General features: G+C 58.5%; 1 protein-coding gene across 2 annotated transcripts in view; it reads left to right on the top strand.

The window, feature by feature from the left end:
- Positions 1-8,006, top strand: part of RASGRF1 (Ras protein-specific guanine nucleotide-releasing factor 1) — a 100,215-nt gene extending 92,209 nt beyond the window's left edge. For both annotated transcript variants that reach the window (XM_012659799.1, XM_012659797.1), the window contains 4 exons: positions 2,137-2,216; positions 3,105-3,222; positions 4,160-4,228; positions 7,787-8,006. In XM_012659799.1, coding sequence (XP_012515253.1) covers positions 2,137-2,216; positions 3,105-3,222; positions 4,160-4,228; positions 7,787-7,879 — 360 coding nt within the window. In that variant the 3' untranslated portion in view covers positions 7,880-8,006. The remainder of the gene's footprint in view (positions 1-2,136; positions 2,217-3,104; positions 3,223-4,159; positions 4,229-7,786) is intronic.
- The last annotated feature ends 9,873 nt before the right edge of the window (positions 8,007-17,879 follow it).

Here is a 17,879-nt window from a genome sequence, read left to right as displayed (position 1 = left end):
CTGCGGAAGCCCCAGGTCACCCGCACTGATCTGGCCCGTCGAGGTTCAGACGGGCTGTTGGCAGGGTCTGGGCCCCATGCCAGCTGCCTGTCTTCGCCCTGCCTGTGCTGTGGGCATGACGACATCTCTCCCGAAGGCCCTCCAGGCCAGGCTCCAGGTTCCCTCCCCCCGGGGGCTTCCTAGCCCCCACACTTCCTGCATTTCTTGGCCTCGTGGCCCTGGGAGGGAACCACCTTGGCCGTCCTGACATCTTTGTTCTCCTCGAGAAAGCAAACGAAGCTTAGTTAGGGTCGGGCCCTCTGGCCCGGCCTGTGCTGCAGGATGGCGTTCAGGACCGGGGCCGGCTGGCCTGGTCCAAAAGGCAAAGGTGCCTCTGGCAGCACCTGGCCCTCCCCGGCCCTCCAGCCCTGCAGCTGGGCCGTCGCTGTGTGTCTGCGCAGTTCATCTCTGTGCGAGAATCCCACGGACGCTCGTGCCCCACCAAAGTGGCCACGTTTCTCAGACAGCCTGAGATGTAGCCTCAGCGGCTAGTTTTTGTCACTGCCTTAAACGTGCTTGGCAAAGCAGAAACGTGTCACGTCCGAGTCTGGTTCAACCCTTGGCAAGAGCCAAACAGTCAGGTTTTCTTGGGATTTTTCATTTCTCCCTTTGTCTTTCAACCCCTCTCCCCATCCTCTTTGCAAAACAAACAAAAAACCCAGAATGACACAACTGCCTCCGGAGAGGATCTGGTGACGACCGCCCTCCGCAGGACGGCAGGGACGACCTACGTGGTCTAGCGTGTGGCCTCTCCCAGGGACTCGTCACCCACAGCTGTGTGGCCACGGGGGCCTCTCGGTCACGCCTCTGTGTCTCCCACAGTTCCGGGGCCTCCGAACTAGTCCTGCCCCCAGGGCCCACCGGGGCCTGCCTCCCGTTCCCCGGATGAGGAAGCTGAGGCCGGGCGAGGGACAGGACAGGAGTGGCGATTTGCCTGTGGCCTGCGGGGGCGGGTGACAGACCCCGGGGAGGCCCCGGGTCTCCTGACTCAGCCCCCACGTCTGACCTGGGCCACGTCAGGCGGTTCCCCTGCAGGTGGGCGGAAAAGCGGAAGGAGGGGCAGCTCTGGAAGGGACCGGCGCAGGAGGTCGGTCTGCGCACCCCGGCCTCACCGGGCCTCTGGGCAGAACCATCCGGCGACCCGGCGTGGCTGCGTCTGCGTCCCCAAATGCGGAGCACACTGAGCTCCGAGCAGGGTCCGTGCACGCCAGGCGCCTGGCTCCTCCCGCTGGCGCGGCGTACTCTGAACAGCCTGCTCCGCCGTCGTCCCCGGGGGAGCACACGCCGACCTCGCCTCCCGCCAGAGTGAAGGCGGACCGTCGCTTCCGGTGGGCGGATTTCTGAGCTGGAAATCCGGCCCAAGGCGGGCGTGTGCTGGTCCCCTGCGGCCCGTGTCCCTCGAGGCCGACGGGCAGGCAGCTGCTCTCTGGCCAGTTGCTCAGCTGAGGAGCAGGGCTGGAAGTTTCTGTTCTCTGTAGCCGCTGCGTAAACGCGGCCGCTGAGGGCCGCACGGAGCCCAAAGTCAGACCCGACCCGGCCTCTCCGTGGGACTCACCTGTCCCTTCAGACACACTCCGGCCACCAAACCCTGCTCCGGGCGAACGTGTGCGGGGCCCGGCGGGTCCTTTGCCAACCCCTCTGCCGGGGTCTCCTCCCCGACCCTGGCCTTTCTTTGATGATCGGTGCTTCTGCCGTCTTTCTCTTGACTCTTAAACGTGGGTGGCGATCCCGGAACCTGAGAGGGAAGGTGGGAGAAAAGGGCCACGTCCTTTGGGGGTCGTTCTCGACGAAGACCGTGGCGAGAAGTCACCCTCCCTGCCCTGAGTGCGGGCGCCCGGGCGTCCCCGCCAGCCCCTTCCCAGCCACCGGTCCCCGGACCCCGCGGCATTTCCAGGCCCAAGTCCTCACTCAGGTCCGCACCCCCGAGGGACGGGTGGGCGCAGACACACGGAGCAAGGACCCCCAAGGAGTCCGGGGCAGGGGTCCCCGACGCGGGGAGTCCCAGACCCGGAGGGGGCGTGGAGGGCGGCGTGCTGGCGCGTGGCCGAGCCGGCCGGGCGTGTGCTGTGTGCTAGTAGACGCTTCCGTTCCTTCCAGACGAAAGCTCTGATCGATAAGCTCCAAAAGCTTGTGTCATCAGAGGGCAGATTTAAGAATCTCAGAGAAGCTCTGAAAAAGTAAGTGTCTCATTTCGTCACTTTATGTTTTGAATCATCGACCCGAGTGCAGAGGCCTTCGTGCACCAGGCTAGAGCAGGAGGCCTGTCTGTCTGTCTGTCCCTCTGTCCACCCAAAGACCCCCAGACTTCCCGGACCCCCAGGGTGGCGTCTTCCGTGGTCTGCCAAGGAAATCCAGGACTTGGCGGCACTTCCCGGGCACAGCGCAGGAGCCCCGGGCGCACGGTGGCTGTGAGGAGGATGATGATGGCGGCGCCAGGGTCCTCGACTCTAAAACGCACATTTTTTACGTTTTATCAGCCCCGACGTCGGGCTGTGCCGTCGTGTCAGTGCGTGACGTGGTTGTGTGTCCTTCTCCACTTGACAATGAGCCCTCAAAACGGCAGCCATTCACAGACAGGGGCGCCTTGGAAGCAAAGAAACAGTTTTACCAATAATCACTCCCGGCGCTTGCCGAGCGCACCCCAGCCGTCGTGCGCACGGCGGCCCCGGCTCCCCGTTGTGGGGGCCGTGGGGACTGTCTGGTGTGTGAGGCTCCGTCAGCAGCATCCTGGCTCCGCCCACGACACGCTGACGATGCACCCCCAAAAATGCCTGCGGTCATCGCTGAATGTCGGGTGGGGGGCAGCTGCTCCCTCCTGTTTTTTGGGGCCTGGAGAAGGGGCTGGGACAGGGGCGGGAGGCAGAGGAGGCCGTTCCGGCTGGGGAGGAGGAGACGGTTTAGGGCCCCACAGCACCTACCCACACGCAGACCCCACTGCCCCTCCAGACCCGAGGGCCCCGTCGGTCCCTCTGCCTCTAGCGAAGCGGAAGGCGCGGGATGTTCTGTGCTTGGCAGGAGCTCCTTTTTCTAGTGAAAAACTCGTGTTAATGCCATTTGCTTCCAAGTTGTGACCCCCCCTGTGTCCCTTACCTGGGGATGTACCTCACCGACCTGGCCTTCATCGAGGAGGGGACGCCCAACTACACAGAGGACGGCCTGGTCAACTTCTCCAAGATGAGGATGGTGCGTTCCCCCGCGGGGGTGGGGGGCGTCAAACCCAGACTCAGCCCGGGGCCACCCTCGCCCTGCCCGCCAGGCCCGGCCCGCGCGTGGGGCGCCCGTCTGGGAGCCCGAGCCCAGCTTCCCTGAGCCGCGCTTTGCCCGCAGCTCCTTCAGTCCCCGCAGCCTGCGCGGCTGGTGCTGCCGTCGTTCCCACCTGACAGACCAGCAGACTGAGGCCGGGTGAGGCCAAGCGACCGGCCCAAGGTCACCCCACAAGTAAAGGGCAGGGCCAGGTCTGCACCCTAAAGCCTGTGGCTTTGTTCACGCTGCCCTTTATTCTGTTTGTGCAAACACTTGTTTGACGGCCAAAGAAAATCACTTGCACAAGCACCTCCTGAGCCAGTAGGTTTCAAATTTTCCCAGAAAAATCTGGGCCCTGGGAGGGTGGACAAGGAGACCTCCCGGAGCAGGAGCAGGTTCCAGCCGCCTCCTTCCCCGCCCGCTCCCCGTGGGAGCCTCTGCTCACGCTGTCAGCGGCCCACGTGAGGCTCGTTCACGAGAAAGAGCTTTGCTGTCCAACGTGAGTTGGAGAAGCCGCCCTGGTGCCAGCGGAAGCCCCTCACCCTGTGTCTTGCACGCGGTGGCACTTAGCAAGCGGCAGGTCCCTTTAACTTTTGCCGGGGTCACAGGGCCTTGTCTCAGTGGTGTTGGGCAGCTTACGCCACTGATAAAGGAAGACTTTTTCCTCGATCCTGTAGCGTGATTGACTTACGGGGTCCTGAGGTGTCTTGGAAGCAGACTGCTGGTCTAGAACAACCACGATGGCTCAGCGGCGCCTTCCAGAAGGCACCGCGTGTGGAACCGAGAGGCTGATTTCACACTTAGCTGTTGACGCCCCTTCGGTTCGGCAGAGCGGAGGGAGCAAACTGTCCCCTGACACCCTCCCTCTTCCCCACAGATATCCCACATCATCCGCGAGATCCGCCAGTTTCAACAAACTGCCTACAAAATAGAGCACCAGGCAAAGGTAAGCGGCCGCGTGTTCCCAGCTCCGGGCGGCCACCTTCCGCCCTGTCCCCTCCCGCACCGTCCCTTCCGGAAGGCCGCCCTCCTCCCTGTCCCCTCGTCAGAAGTGAATTGCCTGAGACTCTTGTCTGATTTTACCTGCCACAGGGCGGTTGATAATCATGTCTGATCTTCCCGGGGCACGAGAGGCAGGGTTTCCAACATCTGTTTTTTAAAAGCTACCATGCTCACAGTTACAAAATTCACAGACACAAAGGGTGCGCACAGTGACGTGTCCCCCAGCTACCTAGGTCCCCTCCCAAAGGCGGCAGTGTCACCAGGTCCTTGTGTCGGTGTCTACAGGCGGGCCACGAGCACAAGCAAACTTTTCACACTATGACGCAGCATCCTGTACACGGTTCCGTGTCCCCAGTTTTTCCCTTAATAATGTATCTTAGAGATCGTGCCCTGTTAGGGCAGAAGTCTGCTCACTCCTCCTTACAGCTGCAGAGAAATCCAGATTCAGCTGTCCTCTCTCTGACGGACACTCGGGTTGTTTCAGCCGTTTGCTGCAGGGGCTGAACAAACACCTTGCACACCCAGAACAGGCGGGGGGCGGTGGGAGTGGGTCAGAGGGTCTGGGGGCCTCACTGGAGACCCCGGGAGTTTCCGGGTTGGGGTGGGCACGCCTTCCAACAGAGGGACAGGCCCGTGTGAGGCTGAGGAGTGCGGAGCCCCCGCGGCTGCAGGGAGCAGCATCAGACCCGCCTGAATCGGATGGGACCAGGGGACACCTGAGAGGATCTGGGACCTTGTCCTTGAGAGGGTGGGACGTCCCGCAAGGAGGCCGCAGAATTGGACTGATTTGCACATTTGAAAGAGCAAAGGGCCGTGCAGGGCATGGTCGGCATGTTCGTCTTATTTCTGTGTTCAAACCCTGCCTGGTGGCCCCATTTGACAGATAAAGTAGCTGAGGTTTGCTGATGCAGACTCTTGGGCTCCCACCGCCGTGGCCTTTCCTTCCCTGCCCCGTGACCCGTATTCTCTGCACGCGGCGTCCTGGTCTCCGGGTTTGCAGCTCACGGAGACTCCAGCTCCAGACACACCCCAGGCACACCAGCTCGTGCCCTCAGTTTTTCTCTTCCGCTTCCCTTTGTCAGAGATTTGTTCTTAAAAACTTGTTTCCTGCCACGTTCTGTGAACTCATGACCTGCTTTATAGGCGATAGCCACATTAGCGAGGGAAGAATCGGCGGCTGACTAACGGGCCACCTTTCGCTCACTCTCACCCAACACGTGTTCACTGGGGAGTCCCGTGTGCCAGGCCCTGGCTGGCCCGGGGCAAAGCAGGGAAGAAACAGGTCAACTCCTGGTGCCCCCGAGCCTACAGTCTAGAGGGGGACAGGCTAAGAGGCAGAGAAGACACCGCGGCAGGTGATGGTCACAGCCGTTCAGGGAGGCGGGGGGCCGAGGAAGGGGCAGGGAGCCCTGGGACGCCGAGCAGTGGACACACAGACGATGGGCACGTGGGCTACAGCGTCCCCTGTGCGCCCATCGGAAAGTTCAACCTGAATCTAATCGGGAGGAGCCAACAGACAAACCCAAAATCCAGAACATTCCACGAGACGACCGGCCCGTAACTCGGTGGTTTGTGAGCAGCTGTTGCGCTGGGCCGGGGGTGGGGGTTGAGTCCCGACGAGCAGCGTTCGCTGCGCAGAGAAGACTGTTCCACACTCACTGAAAAGGTGAGGAGGGCCGGGCACGGTGGCTCACGCCTATAATCCTAGCACTCTGGGAGGCTGAGGCGGGTGGATGGCACAAGGTCAGGAGTTCGAGACCAGCCTGAGCAAGAGTGAGACCCCCGTCTCTACTAAAAATAGAAAGAAATTAGCTGGATAACTAAAAGTATATAGAAAAAATTAGCCGGGCATGGTGGCGCATGCCTGTAGTCCCAGCTACTCGGGAGGCTGAGGCAGGAGGATCACTTGAGCCCAGGAGTTTGAGGTTGCTGTGAGCTAGGCTGACGCCACAGCACTCACTCTAGCCCAGGCAACAAAGCGAGACTATGTCTCAAAAAAAAAAGAAAAGGGTGAGGAGGGCTTTATTAAGACTATTGCAACAGAGCCGGGCGTGGCAGCCTCAGAATCAGAGTCACCAAAAAGAGTGAACTTTACTGCAACTTTTTTTAAAGTGAAATAACGATCGGTGAGTACCGACAAGGCCACTCTGCTGCAGTGTTGGCAATTAGTAAACTCTCTTTGGAAAGAAATATGTTAACATGTAGCAAAAAACTCAGTCGTCCTACACGCAGGAATCTGTGTTTTAAAAATTTAGTTGAGGCAAAAGGCTGTATCCTAGGAGATATTCATTGCAACCTCTATATAAAAATTGCAAAGAAATCTGAAAACCACTTGCACATCCAACAACAGAAGAGTTTAGTCAAATACAGTGTGGCAGGATGATGCAGTGTTAGTTACAGTCACTAAATATATAACTTTTAAGTGGTGGATTTGCTACAGTCTCCCACTGAAACAAAATGCCTCAGAAAGAACGATCTTTAGCGTGATTATTATGGAGGAAATCGGGTTGCAGATCCCCAAAGGCTTGGGGGGATGGAGACTCACCTGTTCTAGAAAGGACTGGTCACATGGAGCTACTAGCCGGGCACGGAAGATGATTTCACGTGGTCATGAAATTGCCAGTGGGTGTAGGTCAGACCGGACTGCGACCTCGGAAGTCACCTCCCTAGCGGTGCTGGGCGTGAGCCATTGCTCAGACGTCATCGTTGCATCTGTGAGCCAGGCAGACAGCGGCTCTGTCCTTCAGGGCAGCAGAGTCAGAAGGCTCCCAAACATGCAATAAAAAATGTGATTTTTTTTCTTTTTGCTCTGGGTTCCTGTGGGGGCAAATGTACCTTCCATTCCAAACAACTGACAAATAAATGAGCCCTGGACAGACGCCTGCTGGAGCTGAGGCTGCCTGCGGTGTCCGCTTTGCTCATTCAGTGCGCAGGCATCCAGGGAAGCTCCTGGGGACAGGAGTCGCGCGGGGACCGGGGGACGAGGGAATAATTGAATTCACGTGAGTGAATCTTCCTGATTCTCCACGCGGAGTGAGCCACGTGAGCCCCCAAAAAGGGAGACCTGTCCCGAGCGTCCACTTGCTTCTCGTGGGGTCAATACCTCGAAGCACTGTGTGTTAATAACCCTAACGCTTACATATATTTCGCCCCGACAATTTATTATGAAACGTCGCAAGCACACACAAACACTGGAAGGATTGGGAACACCCGCCACCCGCCACCAGCTTCCACGATCGGCCTTTCGGATTTTTTCAATACCGGCCCCAAATACTCCATCAAATGCTCAACCAAAGAGACCACAATCTGGTGATTTTGACCGTGTGTGATTCAATACTGAGACAACACTAAACACTAACCCTAAGACAATCGTATCAGGACAAAGCTGCCTCGTGTGCCCACCGACCCCCGGGAGAGCCCCCGGGAGAGCCCCCGGGAGGGTCCTGGGAGGCTCTGGTGTCCCCGGTCACCCCCCACTCCTTCTCCTCTTTCCTTTTCCCAGGTGACCCAGTACCTGCTGGACCAGTCTTTCGTCATGGACGAAGAAAGCCTCTACGAGTCTTCTCTCCGCATAGAACCAAAACTCCCCACCTGAGGCCGAGCCCAGCGCCGGCCGGGGCTCCCGCGGACGCACTGCGTGACGTTGTACATACTCGTTTGGTTTCTCTGGGTTTCCTCTTCAGTCTGTGCTTCTCCAAGAATACAACTCCGTTCTTGTCCTTCGACTCCTGTAGAACCGGAATATGGATTTCTGCACATTTACGACTCTGCCCGCCCACCCGGCCCCCCAGTGCCCCGCAGCGCCCGCCCTCCCCGACTGCTCGCGCTTCTCAGGAGGGGAGGCAGGGCCCCACGCACGGGCCCCCCGCGCCCACCTGCTTCCGCCCTCCCCAGCCCAGGCCCTGGGTCGAGTTGGCCGCCCAGGTGTCCTCCCAGCATGCTCCACGTAGCCGCTCTAACTGGGGGGGCGGGCGGCGGCAGGGGCGACGCCACACCCTGACTCCCGGTCACTCACCAGTCTTCCCGCTGACGGCGATGCCAATTTCCAAAGCAGCTTTTTCAGCCAAAATCGCAGGTCTCAAAACTCCCCGTCTGCCTCCAGTAACTGGACGGGAGGGAGTCCTCTCGGCCGAGAACCGCGCCCGGTACCAGCGCTGCCGCCCCTCGCGCCAGGATCAACACCCGACAGCATGAGCAGCGGTCTCGGTACGAGCGGACGAGGCCCTAGAACTTCCCGAGGAAAACGGAGTCGCAGCACCACGCCGCGCCGACTTCTGCCGACCGCCGCCCGGCGCTCGCTGGAAGCCGGGAACAGGAAGACGTCACTTTTCCTCTCCGAGCTGCGTAGCGGCCACTGCAAGCTTGCGTCGAGATGCTCTGTGCACCTTGTGAACACCAGCCCCTCACTCTAGAGTTAGGAAATCAGTACCCGGTGTTTTTATTGCACATACTGTGGTCCTGTCCAGTCGCCTCCCAGCAGGAATATAGTAGTGCCGCAGTGCTTATTCTGTGAATATCACCACGTGTTTTCTACACTGTGCAGCGCAGGACACGGTTAGCTCCGGCGTGGCAGGCATGCTGCACTGCACAGACAGACAGCTCTTGCTGTAAGCAATACCTAGTGGTATGAGAATTCTCTTTCAAGCCCCAAAATATTTCAACTTACAGCTTGTTTGGAAAAAAGAAATTTCCATTTTTGTAAAAATATATGTTTCCTGATTACCTCTTGCTAATAAATCTATTCTATCTCAGGGTGAACAGTGGGTTTGGATGGTTGCATTTGTTCACTCGAGGAATGTTGGGTGAGCGTTGGCCCCTGGCCAGGCCCTGCGCTGGGACCAGAGATCCAGGGTGACAAGGACAGCGTCCCCGCCACTTTGTCATGGGGTGGGACAGAAGGTGCCTGGGGCCGCGAGGGAGGAAAGGCCAGGTGGTGAGGGACGGTGGGGGTGGGGAAGCTCCACGGAGGTGCGGGAGCCATGGGGGGATGGGAGGGATTTGCCAGGCAGAACGGCTGGGGGGGAGGGTGCAGGGGGCTCGGCGCATGCCAAGGCCCGGAAGCGCGGGTGACCGCACGGGTGTGGGGGGAGCCAGCGCGAGCCAAGAGCCGGCGGTCGGCCGGGCAGTCGAGCCGCGGGAAGCCTGGAGAACAGGGCTCCCCAGGAACGGGACACGGCCCCACCCGCACGTCCGGAGTGGCAGGCGGAGGAGCAGAAGCGCCCGGAGGGGCCAGAGTCCGGACACTGCCCCGGAGAAAGCAGCCAGGGGGGCACGTGGCCGCTCGGTGGGAGATCCTGCCGCCGTCCACACCGCCACCGTCGCCCGGAAGGGCAGGCCCAGACCGGCACCCTCTGCGCAGGCCGGGGCCGCTGCTGGGCGTGGCCTGGAGACATTTTGGTCGTCACAGCTGGGGGACGGGAGCTGCTCGCACGGCGCAGGGAGGACCAGGGACGCCCCCACAGCGAATATCCTGGCCACGCTGTGGGTCACGCCAAGGCCCAGAGCCCCTGCTCCAGAGCCAGACTGCTCAGGTCCACTCCCAGCACCACTGCTGACGAGCTGTATGACCCCAGGTGAGACACAGACCCACGCCGTGCCTCAGTTTCCCCACCTGTAAAATAGGGGTGAGAATAGTACTGACCCCTGCCTTGCAGGGTTGCGTGAGGGTTAAGCGAGCTGCTGCAGGGGAGGTGACCGGCACCTGGCGAGGGCTGGACGGCCGTCGGCTGCTGCTCATCCCTGGGCTGTCTCCGGAGCTCACACCTGGGGCCCCGCCCCGTTCCGGGCACGGCCTGCCTGGGTTCCAGTGGGGGGTGGGCCCTTCTCAGAAACACCCGAGGGAGGGTGACAAGCGCCCGAGGACAATCACTAGGGTGACGCTGAGGCCGACCTGAAGCCTGGACTTGCAAAGCCGCGGCGTCCATGGTTCCGAAGCCGCGAGGTCTCCACTCACCCCGGCTGCGGGTCCCGGCTCCCGCTGGGACAGGACTCGGACGAGAGACGCTCCCGCTCTGCGTGTGAAATTTAAGGGGCTGCGAAAAAACTCAGCAATAGAGATGAAAAACGCCGTACTGCAATATTTAAAGACTCACAGTTCATGTAAAATCTGTGGCGAACAAAATGTCAGAATGGGTAAAGACGGAGAGATGTTTCTGGAGTTTCTCTTTTGCGTGGGGCTCTGCACCACTGACGCTGGGCTCTTGGCCTTTCCCGGGGAAGTCGGAGCCTGCGGGTTCGAGAGAGGAACACGCCCGCTCCCGGGACGGCTGGTCCCTGGCGGGGGCAGTGGACTTGCGTAGCTTGTTTACTTGCGTCCGTGTTTGGTGGGTTGGCTTTTTAGGGTCTCCCGTCCCGACTGCGTGACGGAGCTGTTCAAGGTCAGCACGCGAGGACGGGCTCGCACCTGGTCACCGGTGTCCTTTGACACGTGGGTTCCGTGTGGCAGCGGTGTTGCCCCTGGGCCTCGGCTGCCCCTCCCCCCTCACCGACGTCCTGCTCTGGCCCTGCGTGTGCTGACCACGGTCTCTTCCCCAGCGGTGGCCCTGCTGGGCCAGGAGTACCTGAAGGGGCAGGTTGTCATTGTCACCGGAACATGTGGCGCCACCCGGACCCACCGCCCTCCAAGTGTTGCTGAGCCCCTGCGCGTAGCTGGTGAGAAGCCTCCAGCCGGCTCCCGGCCTTCCCAACACACACAGCTGACGACCTAGAAGCCACCCCACCCTGGGCCCCTCCCGCCGCCTCCAGCCCGCCTATGTGGAGCTGACTTCATCGTCTTCCCCACCACCCCCGGCCCCCAGCACCCCCAGCACCCCCAGTTGCACAAGCCAGAAACCCAGAGGTCACCCCAGAGGTCACCCAGCCCGCTTTCCTCTCCCGTCCCACTTCTAAAGGGTCACGAGTTCCAGCCAGTGTCAACTGGTCGTCTCTCCAGGCAGGCGACAGCTTGTCAGAGCCCCCACCACCCTGCACCAGCAGTCCTCAAACTCTGGGGCCTGAAGGACCCCTCCATGCTCTTAAAAAAATTGCTGAGGGCCCCAAAAGCGTTTTTTACGTGGCTCATATCTGTCAACATAAATTGTATGACCGGTTGTTGTATTTGAAACTAAAAGTTGGGGAAGTATAAGTGATTATTTATTAATTTATTTTAAAATAACAACGACACCACCCAGAAGAATCGAAAGCAGGGTACCGAAGAGACGTAGCATCTGCGTACCGATTCACAACAGCCACGAGGCGGAAGCAACGCAAGCGTCCACCGACGGACGACGCAAAATGAGGCCGCGGCGGAAGGTCGTTCAGCCCCAGAAAGGAAGTTCTGACCCTGGGCACAGCACGGGCGAACCTTGCAGACACGAGGCCGGGTAAAATAAGCCCCCAGGAAAGGGCCGACCTGGGTGATTCCTCTCCTACGAGGGGCCGGGAGTCATCGAACTCACAGAGAGGAAGTGGAGGGCGGTGTCCCGGGCCGGAGGGGTGGGAGCCGCCGTTCGATGAGCGCGGAGTTTCAGTTTTTGCAACATGAGATTCTGGAGCCGGACGGTGGCGATGGTCACACAGTAGCGTGAATTCCTTAGTGAACCGTGCACTTGGAAACGGTCAAGAAGCATATTCTATGTGTATTTTACCATAATTAAATTTTTAAAAATAACAAACCTGTTATGCATTGACACAAGTAACTTTTAATTAAAAAGGACCATTTTCAAAAACAAAAAAAGTAGCGAGAAGAACGGCATCACGTCAGATCTTTGCAAGTCTCTCGGATGTCGGCTTCGCAGAAGCGCCTGGACCCCGTGTCCTCGCCCGCGTCCGACCTGCTGTGCTGTCACAGGCCGTGTGGCCTTCGGAAAACTGCCGTAGGCTCTTGAGAAAACAAGAGCGAAAGGGGCAGCTGACGTCCCAGGGCCTTCGTGGATACTGTTTCCACCTCACAAACCCCTTCTGAAAACCGCTGCCCTAGACCAAGCCACCCGCTCGCCTGGACTGGACTTCTCAACCACCTGGGACTGCTGTATCTTCTTCCGGACATCGATCCTCCCTCCAGCCCGTTTTCTAGCTACAACCAAAGTGATCTTTTCCAACACAAATCTGATCATCCTACTCTTCCGAAAATTCCCCAGGGCGTTCCGTCCTCTCAGGATGACGTGGAAAAGCCCCAGCGTGGTCTCCGCGGCGCCGCACGGACTCTCCTGCCCCCGCCCCGCCTTGCTGCCCCGCTCCGTGTCCCCACCTGGCTTCCCTCCACCGCGTCAGGGTGGAGCGCTGACGTGCGCAAATTGCACACGGGTTGGAGAAAAATGTCTCCAAAGATTAGGGTGGAAAGAAGAAATTTATTTTACTTTGCCAAGCGGGAAGGGGCCAACGTGATGAAGAGGAGGAGGAGGAAGAGTGTGCTGGCGGAGACAATCAGGTATTCAGGGTTTTAGTCGGGCTTGTAAAAAGGGTGAGGATGATTTATGGCTGCAGCCCGATTAACAGGGTACGAAGGCGCCTGTTTCTTCTGGGCAGGCAGGTGACAGCAGCGGCTTCCACGGGTCTTGTCGGGGACCGGCCCGTAAGCTGTGATCTTGGGCAGGGTCTGAAGCCCGGGTTTGCCCTGCTGTCCGCCCGGGAGGCTGCAGAGCAGATTCCAGGGGCTGTGAGCTGGTGAACGTGAAGAGATTTACTTTCCTTCCTGTCTTCCTTCCAGACGTTTGTGAAAACCGTCCCTGCAAGGGGCCCGCCTGCCAGGGAGGGGGCAGAGAGCAGGGAGACAGCGCACGAGTGAGCTGTAGCTGTTATCAGGAAGTTGTGGGTGAGACATTTTCCTGTTATTTCAGCAAGGCCGCCCCTTGCACACCTCAGGGCCTTTGCACATGCCGTTCCCTCTTTTTCTCTGAGGCAATACGTATTCGTCTTTCAGGTCTTAGCTCAGATACTGCTCCCCAGAGATGTCTTTCAAGACTTCATACCCCTGTCATATGTCCTCGCGCCTCCTATTTCTTTTTATTCCATAATTCCTGTCCTGCTCATTAGAGCGTAAACTGCACGAGTGGCCCTTTTACTCATCACCGGCTGGCACAGAGCCTGGTACACCGTGAATGTCCAACACGTGAACCAGACCTTCGCTATTCAGAATGCGGTCTCTAAACCGGCAACGTCCGCGCGGCCTGTCAATCTGTTAGAAATGCAGAATCTCAAGCCGGCCCTCGACCTCCTGCAGCTCAACCTGCAGTTTAATCACCTGCAGGTGATTTACACACATCTGACTGTTGCAGCAGCACAAGGCCTGGCCAGAGGGTTGGGACTCTCAGCTGACGAAGGTCAGGTGCTTGCCAGTTGCCATGTGTGATCAATCATGCGTAATGACGCGGACATAAAAACCCAAAGGATGTGGGGGGGGGGGGGGTGGTGGTCTGCCCTCGCTGCTTGGATGCTCTTGGCCCGAGAATGACCAGACGCGCCGAAGTGTCAAGTCTGGACTGTGATCTTGGGAAACTCACCGGCAGGGCCACCAGGACAGAGCAGCCCAGGCAGGCAGGAGTCTCAAAGGAGCAGCTCTTTGCTGCAGAACAAAACGGGTCTGTCTCCAGACGCTGACCCACCGACCCACCGACCCCCCTCTGACGCTGAACCTCGGGTGTTTCCTTCCTTGGCCCGGTCTGGGGGAGGGCTCGCGGGAGGTGTGGGGCGCTAGCAAATGATCCACAGCTGTGCTCAAAACACCGTCTGCATACCCGCGCTCCCTCTGCAAAAGCCCACTGGGGTGCGGGGCTGGCCGGGACCACGGCGCAGAGTCAAGCTAGTGGCATAATAATTGCCCTTGGGCTACTCTAGGTCACTCTCCAAATCCTATCCTGCCTGGGCTGGGGAATCCCCAGACTGGTAACGCATCCCTCCTCCCCCAGGTGCAGCAGTCGCTCCGGACAGGATTGAGGGTGGGGCGGCACCAAAGCCGGGTGCCCGTCCTCACCCCTCTTCCCAGGTGGAGCGATTGCTCCAGACAGCACCAGAGCAGGCACCCTCGTCCCCAGAAGAGCCAGAGGTCCCAACTATCCACTTAACTGTCTAGAGAGCTTCAGCAGAGCTGAACACGCGGAGGTCCCTGCAGGGTGGCGCCCCCAGGAGGGCACGGCCGCTCTGCCTCCTCCCACGGGCCTGGCCCTGTGCCTCCCTTCCCTCTCTGCTCCTATGCAGTGTCCTTTAGGATAAAGCGGTTACAGTGAGTAAAGTGCTGCCCTGACCTCTGTGAGCTGCTTTAGCAAATTAATAGAAGCCAGAGAGGGGGTTACGGGAACCCCAGTTTATAGCCAGTCAGAAGCAGAGTCGGCCTGGAGCTTTCGACCAGCATCGGAGTGGGGGACAGTGTCGTGGGACTCAGCCCCAGCCTGTGGGCACGCGGCTGTGTTCAGGTAGGTGGTGTCGGAGTCGGGCTGAGTGCAGAGTAGCCGGCCGTGTCCGCTGGGTGCTCGGGGAACCTCCCTCGCATTTGGTGTCAGAAGCTGAGCCAGGAGTGAGAGCAGGACGACACCGTCGGCGTTCCCGCCTCGAGTAACCGCGCTGGAGAACGGACCACGATCTCGCCACACAAACGTCACTCCAGCCCCAGCGCCGGCCACACCCTGCCTTTCCCTCCAATCCCACCGCGCCAGCTAGACCACACCGCCCACTGTCGTCACCGTCCGCGTGGTCACTCTGTCCTTGCCAGCTGGCGCCGTGCGGGCAGAACGGCCCCGACGACAGCTGTGCCCCAGTCCCTGGAGCCTGTGCCAAAAGGATTCTGCAGAAGAAACTAAATTCACAGATTTTAAGACAGAAAGATTAGCCCAGATTATCTAGGCGGGTCCAGTCTGATTACATAAATCCTTAAAGTGGAGAACTTTCTCTAGCTGGAGGCAGAAGAGAGGCTGCTGAAGGAGAAGTCATGGAGAAACGCAAAGCTGAGGACCTCGTGCCCTGCTGGCTGGATGCAGGGGCAACGCGACCAGGAACGCGGGGCCGGGGGAGATCGGAAAGAAACGCGGCGGCCTCAAGGAGCAGAGAGAGGCTCTCGCTGGCGGCCGACAAGGAAACAGGACCTCAGTCCTGCAGCCACGGGGAGCTGAATCCTGCTGACAGTCTGAATGCGCCGGAAAGAGGACTCTGCCCCAGACCCCCAGGCGGGAGCCCAGGCCAGCGGACACCTGGCCGGCGCCTTCCGAGACCCAGAGGAGTCCGCCAGGCCCCCCGAGCTTCTGACCTCCAGAGCCGGGAGATGATAACAGCCTCGTGCTGTTTTAAGTCCGTTTGTGGTCGTTTGTGGCGGCAGCAGCAGAAAACTAAGACCAGCACCCGCCTGGCCGTTTATGCCAATCTCAACACCGTCATCCCACGTGACGGGTGAGACAACCGAGGTATCACACAGCAAGTGTCCAGCCCAGCGTTAATAATAAATGCCAGGGCATTGGTTGCTCCTTGTTATTTATTATCGTTTATTAATAAATGCCAGGGCATTGGTTGCTCCTTGTTATTTATTATCGTTTATTAATAAATGCCAGGGCATTGGTTGCTCGTTGTTATTTATTATCATTTATTAATAAATGCCAGGGCATTGGTTGCTTGTTGTTATTTATTATTTATTAATAAATGCAAGAGCATCCGACGTCAGCCCGCCTGGCTCAGAGCCCCTGGAGTCCCCGAGTCACCGACCTGTGCACCCCCTGCCTCTGCCAGAGCTGCCCCTACCTTGAGCTCCAGCCCTGCTCTCCCTCCTCCGACTTGCGGAACCCGCCCTGCCTCGCGTGTCCCTCCCTCCAGGAAGCCTTTTCCGATCTCCCCAGCCAAGGGCTTCCTCTGCCCCCACTCGGGTCGGCTGGCTCTGCCTGGTGTTCCAGAACTGCCACTTCCCCCACAAGGCTCCGCGTGGCCGGGGCACTCTGACTCAGCCGGCGTCTCCCGCAGCGCCCCGACCGCGCCCCTGCGTGGGAAGAGCTCTGGAGTCAGGTCTCGTTCAAAGTAGGCTGCAAGAAAAGGCGGCTGCCGGGAAAAGTGGGTAAATTACAACCCTTGTGCATCAGACGACATCAGGCCAGGGGAAAGGCAACCTACAGAGTGGCAGGAAGTGTTTGCAAACCATGTCATCTGATGAGGGTTCAGTATCCAGAACACGTGAAGAACTCTTACGATTCAACAACAAAAAGACAAACAAACCAATTAAAAAATACACAGGTGGGGTGTGGTGGCTCATTCCTGTAATCCCAACAATTCAGGAGGCTGAGGCAAGAGAACTGCTTGAGGCCAAGAGTTTAAGACTAGCCTGAGCAACATAGCAAGACCCCCATCTCGGAAAAAAAAAAAAACGAAAAGAAATTAGCCGGGCGTGGTGGTTCGAACTGTAGTCCCAGTTACTCGGGAGGCTGAGGCAGGAGGATCGCTTGAGCCAAGGAATCAGAGGCTGCAGTGAGCTAGGATGACACCACTGCACTCCAGCCTGGGCCACAGAGCAAGACCCTGTCTCTAAAAAGATTTAAAAAAATAATGAAAATGGACAGAAGACTTGAATAGACATTTCTCCAAGGAAGACACACAAACAGCCAACAAGCCCACGAAAAGATGCTCAGTGTCATTGGTCCTTAAGGAAATGCAAGTCAAAACCACCAACTGGGATGGTTGATGCTGAGATACTACTTCTCACCAGCTAGGAGGGTTATGACCCAGAAAATGGAAAGTAACCAGTGTCCGTGAGGATATGGAGAAACAGGAGCCCACACGCCTCGCTGAGGGGAGCACTGGCTGGTGAGAAGCTGAGGAACACAGTCTGGCGGTTTCCAGAAAGTTAGACCCAGAGCTACCGTAGGATCCAGCAGTTCCACTCCTAGGGAGACACCCAGGGGAAGGGAAGACACGTGTCCACACAGAAACCCGTACACGGATGTTCGTGGCAGCATCGTTCACAGCAGCCAAAAGGTGAAAACAACCCAACGTCCAACAGCAGACTGGCGGACAAGCAGGCGTGGCGCAGCTGTGTGAAGCATTGCCCGGCCTTGAGAGCAGCAAAGCGCTGGCGTGTGCCGCGTTCGGATGAGCGTAGAAAACATGGTGCTGAGCGAGAGGGGCCAGACACAAACGGTCATCGATCCCATGGTTCCTTTTACACGAAATGTCCCAAACAGGCAAATCCGTAGAGACAGAAAGCAGATTAGTGGATGGGGGCCGGGGGCGGAGGGCGAGTAGTTATGGGCATGGGGTGTACTCCGGGGTGATGAGGAGGTTCTGGATCTGGAGAGGTGCTGGCTGCACAACGTCATGAGTGCACCGAGCGCCACGGAATTACACAGTTCATGGCTCATTTCGTGCCATGCGGACTTCTACCTGAATAAAAAACAAGAAGCAAACTGCAAGTGTTTGCTCGTGAACAAAGTACATCGGATGTGATCAGATCAGTGCATGGGAGAACTCTGAATTTTACACCTTAAAATGGTTAATTGCATGTTATATGAATTTCACTTCAATTTTTAACAAGTAAAAAAAAAATGAAAAAGAAGAAAGAGGGACCAGTCGAAGAGAGCTTCTCAGAGGAAGTATCTCAAACTGGTCCCTGAAGGCACAGAAACCAGGGTCTCTGGTGGAGAGAGGGGGAC

This window comes from Propithecus coquereli, unplaced genomic scaffold (assembly GCF_000956105.1).
Source record: "Propithecus coquereli isolate 6110/MARCELLA unplaced genomic scaffold, Pcoq_1.0 Scaffold634, whole genome shotgun sequence".
Taxonomy (NCBI): Eukaryota; Metazoa; Chordata; class Mammalia; order Primates; family Indriidae; genus Propithecus; species Propithecus coquereli.
Note: the sequence above shows the minus strand (reverse complement) of the source record. Positions and strands in the feature narration are given on the sequence as shown.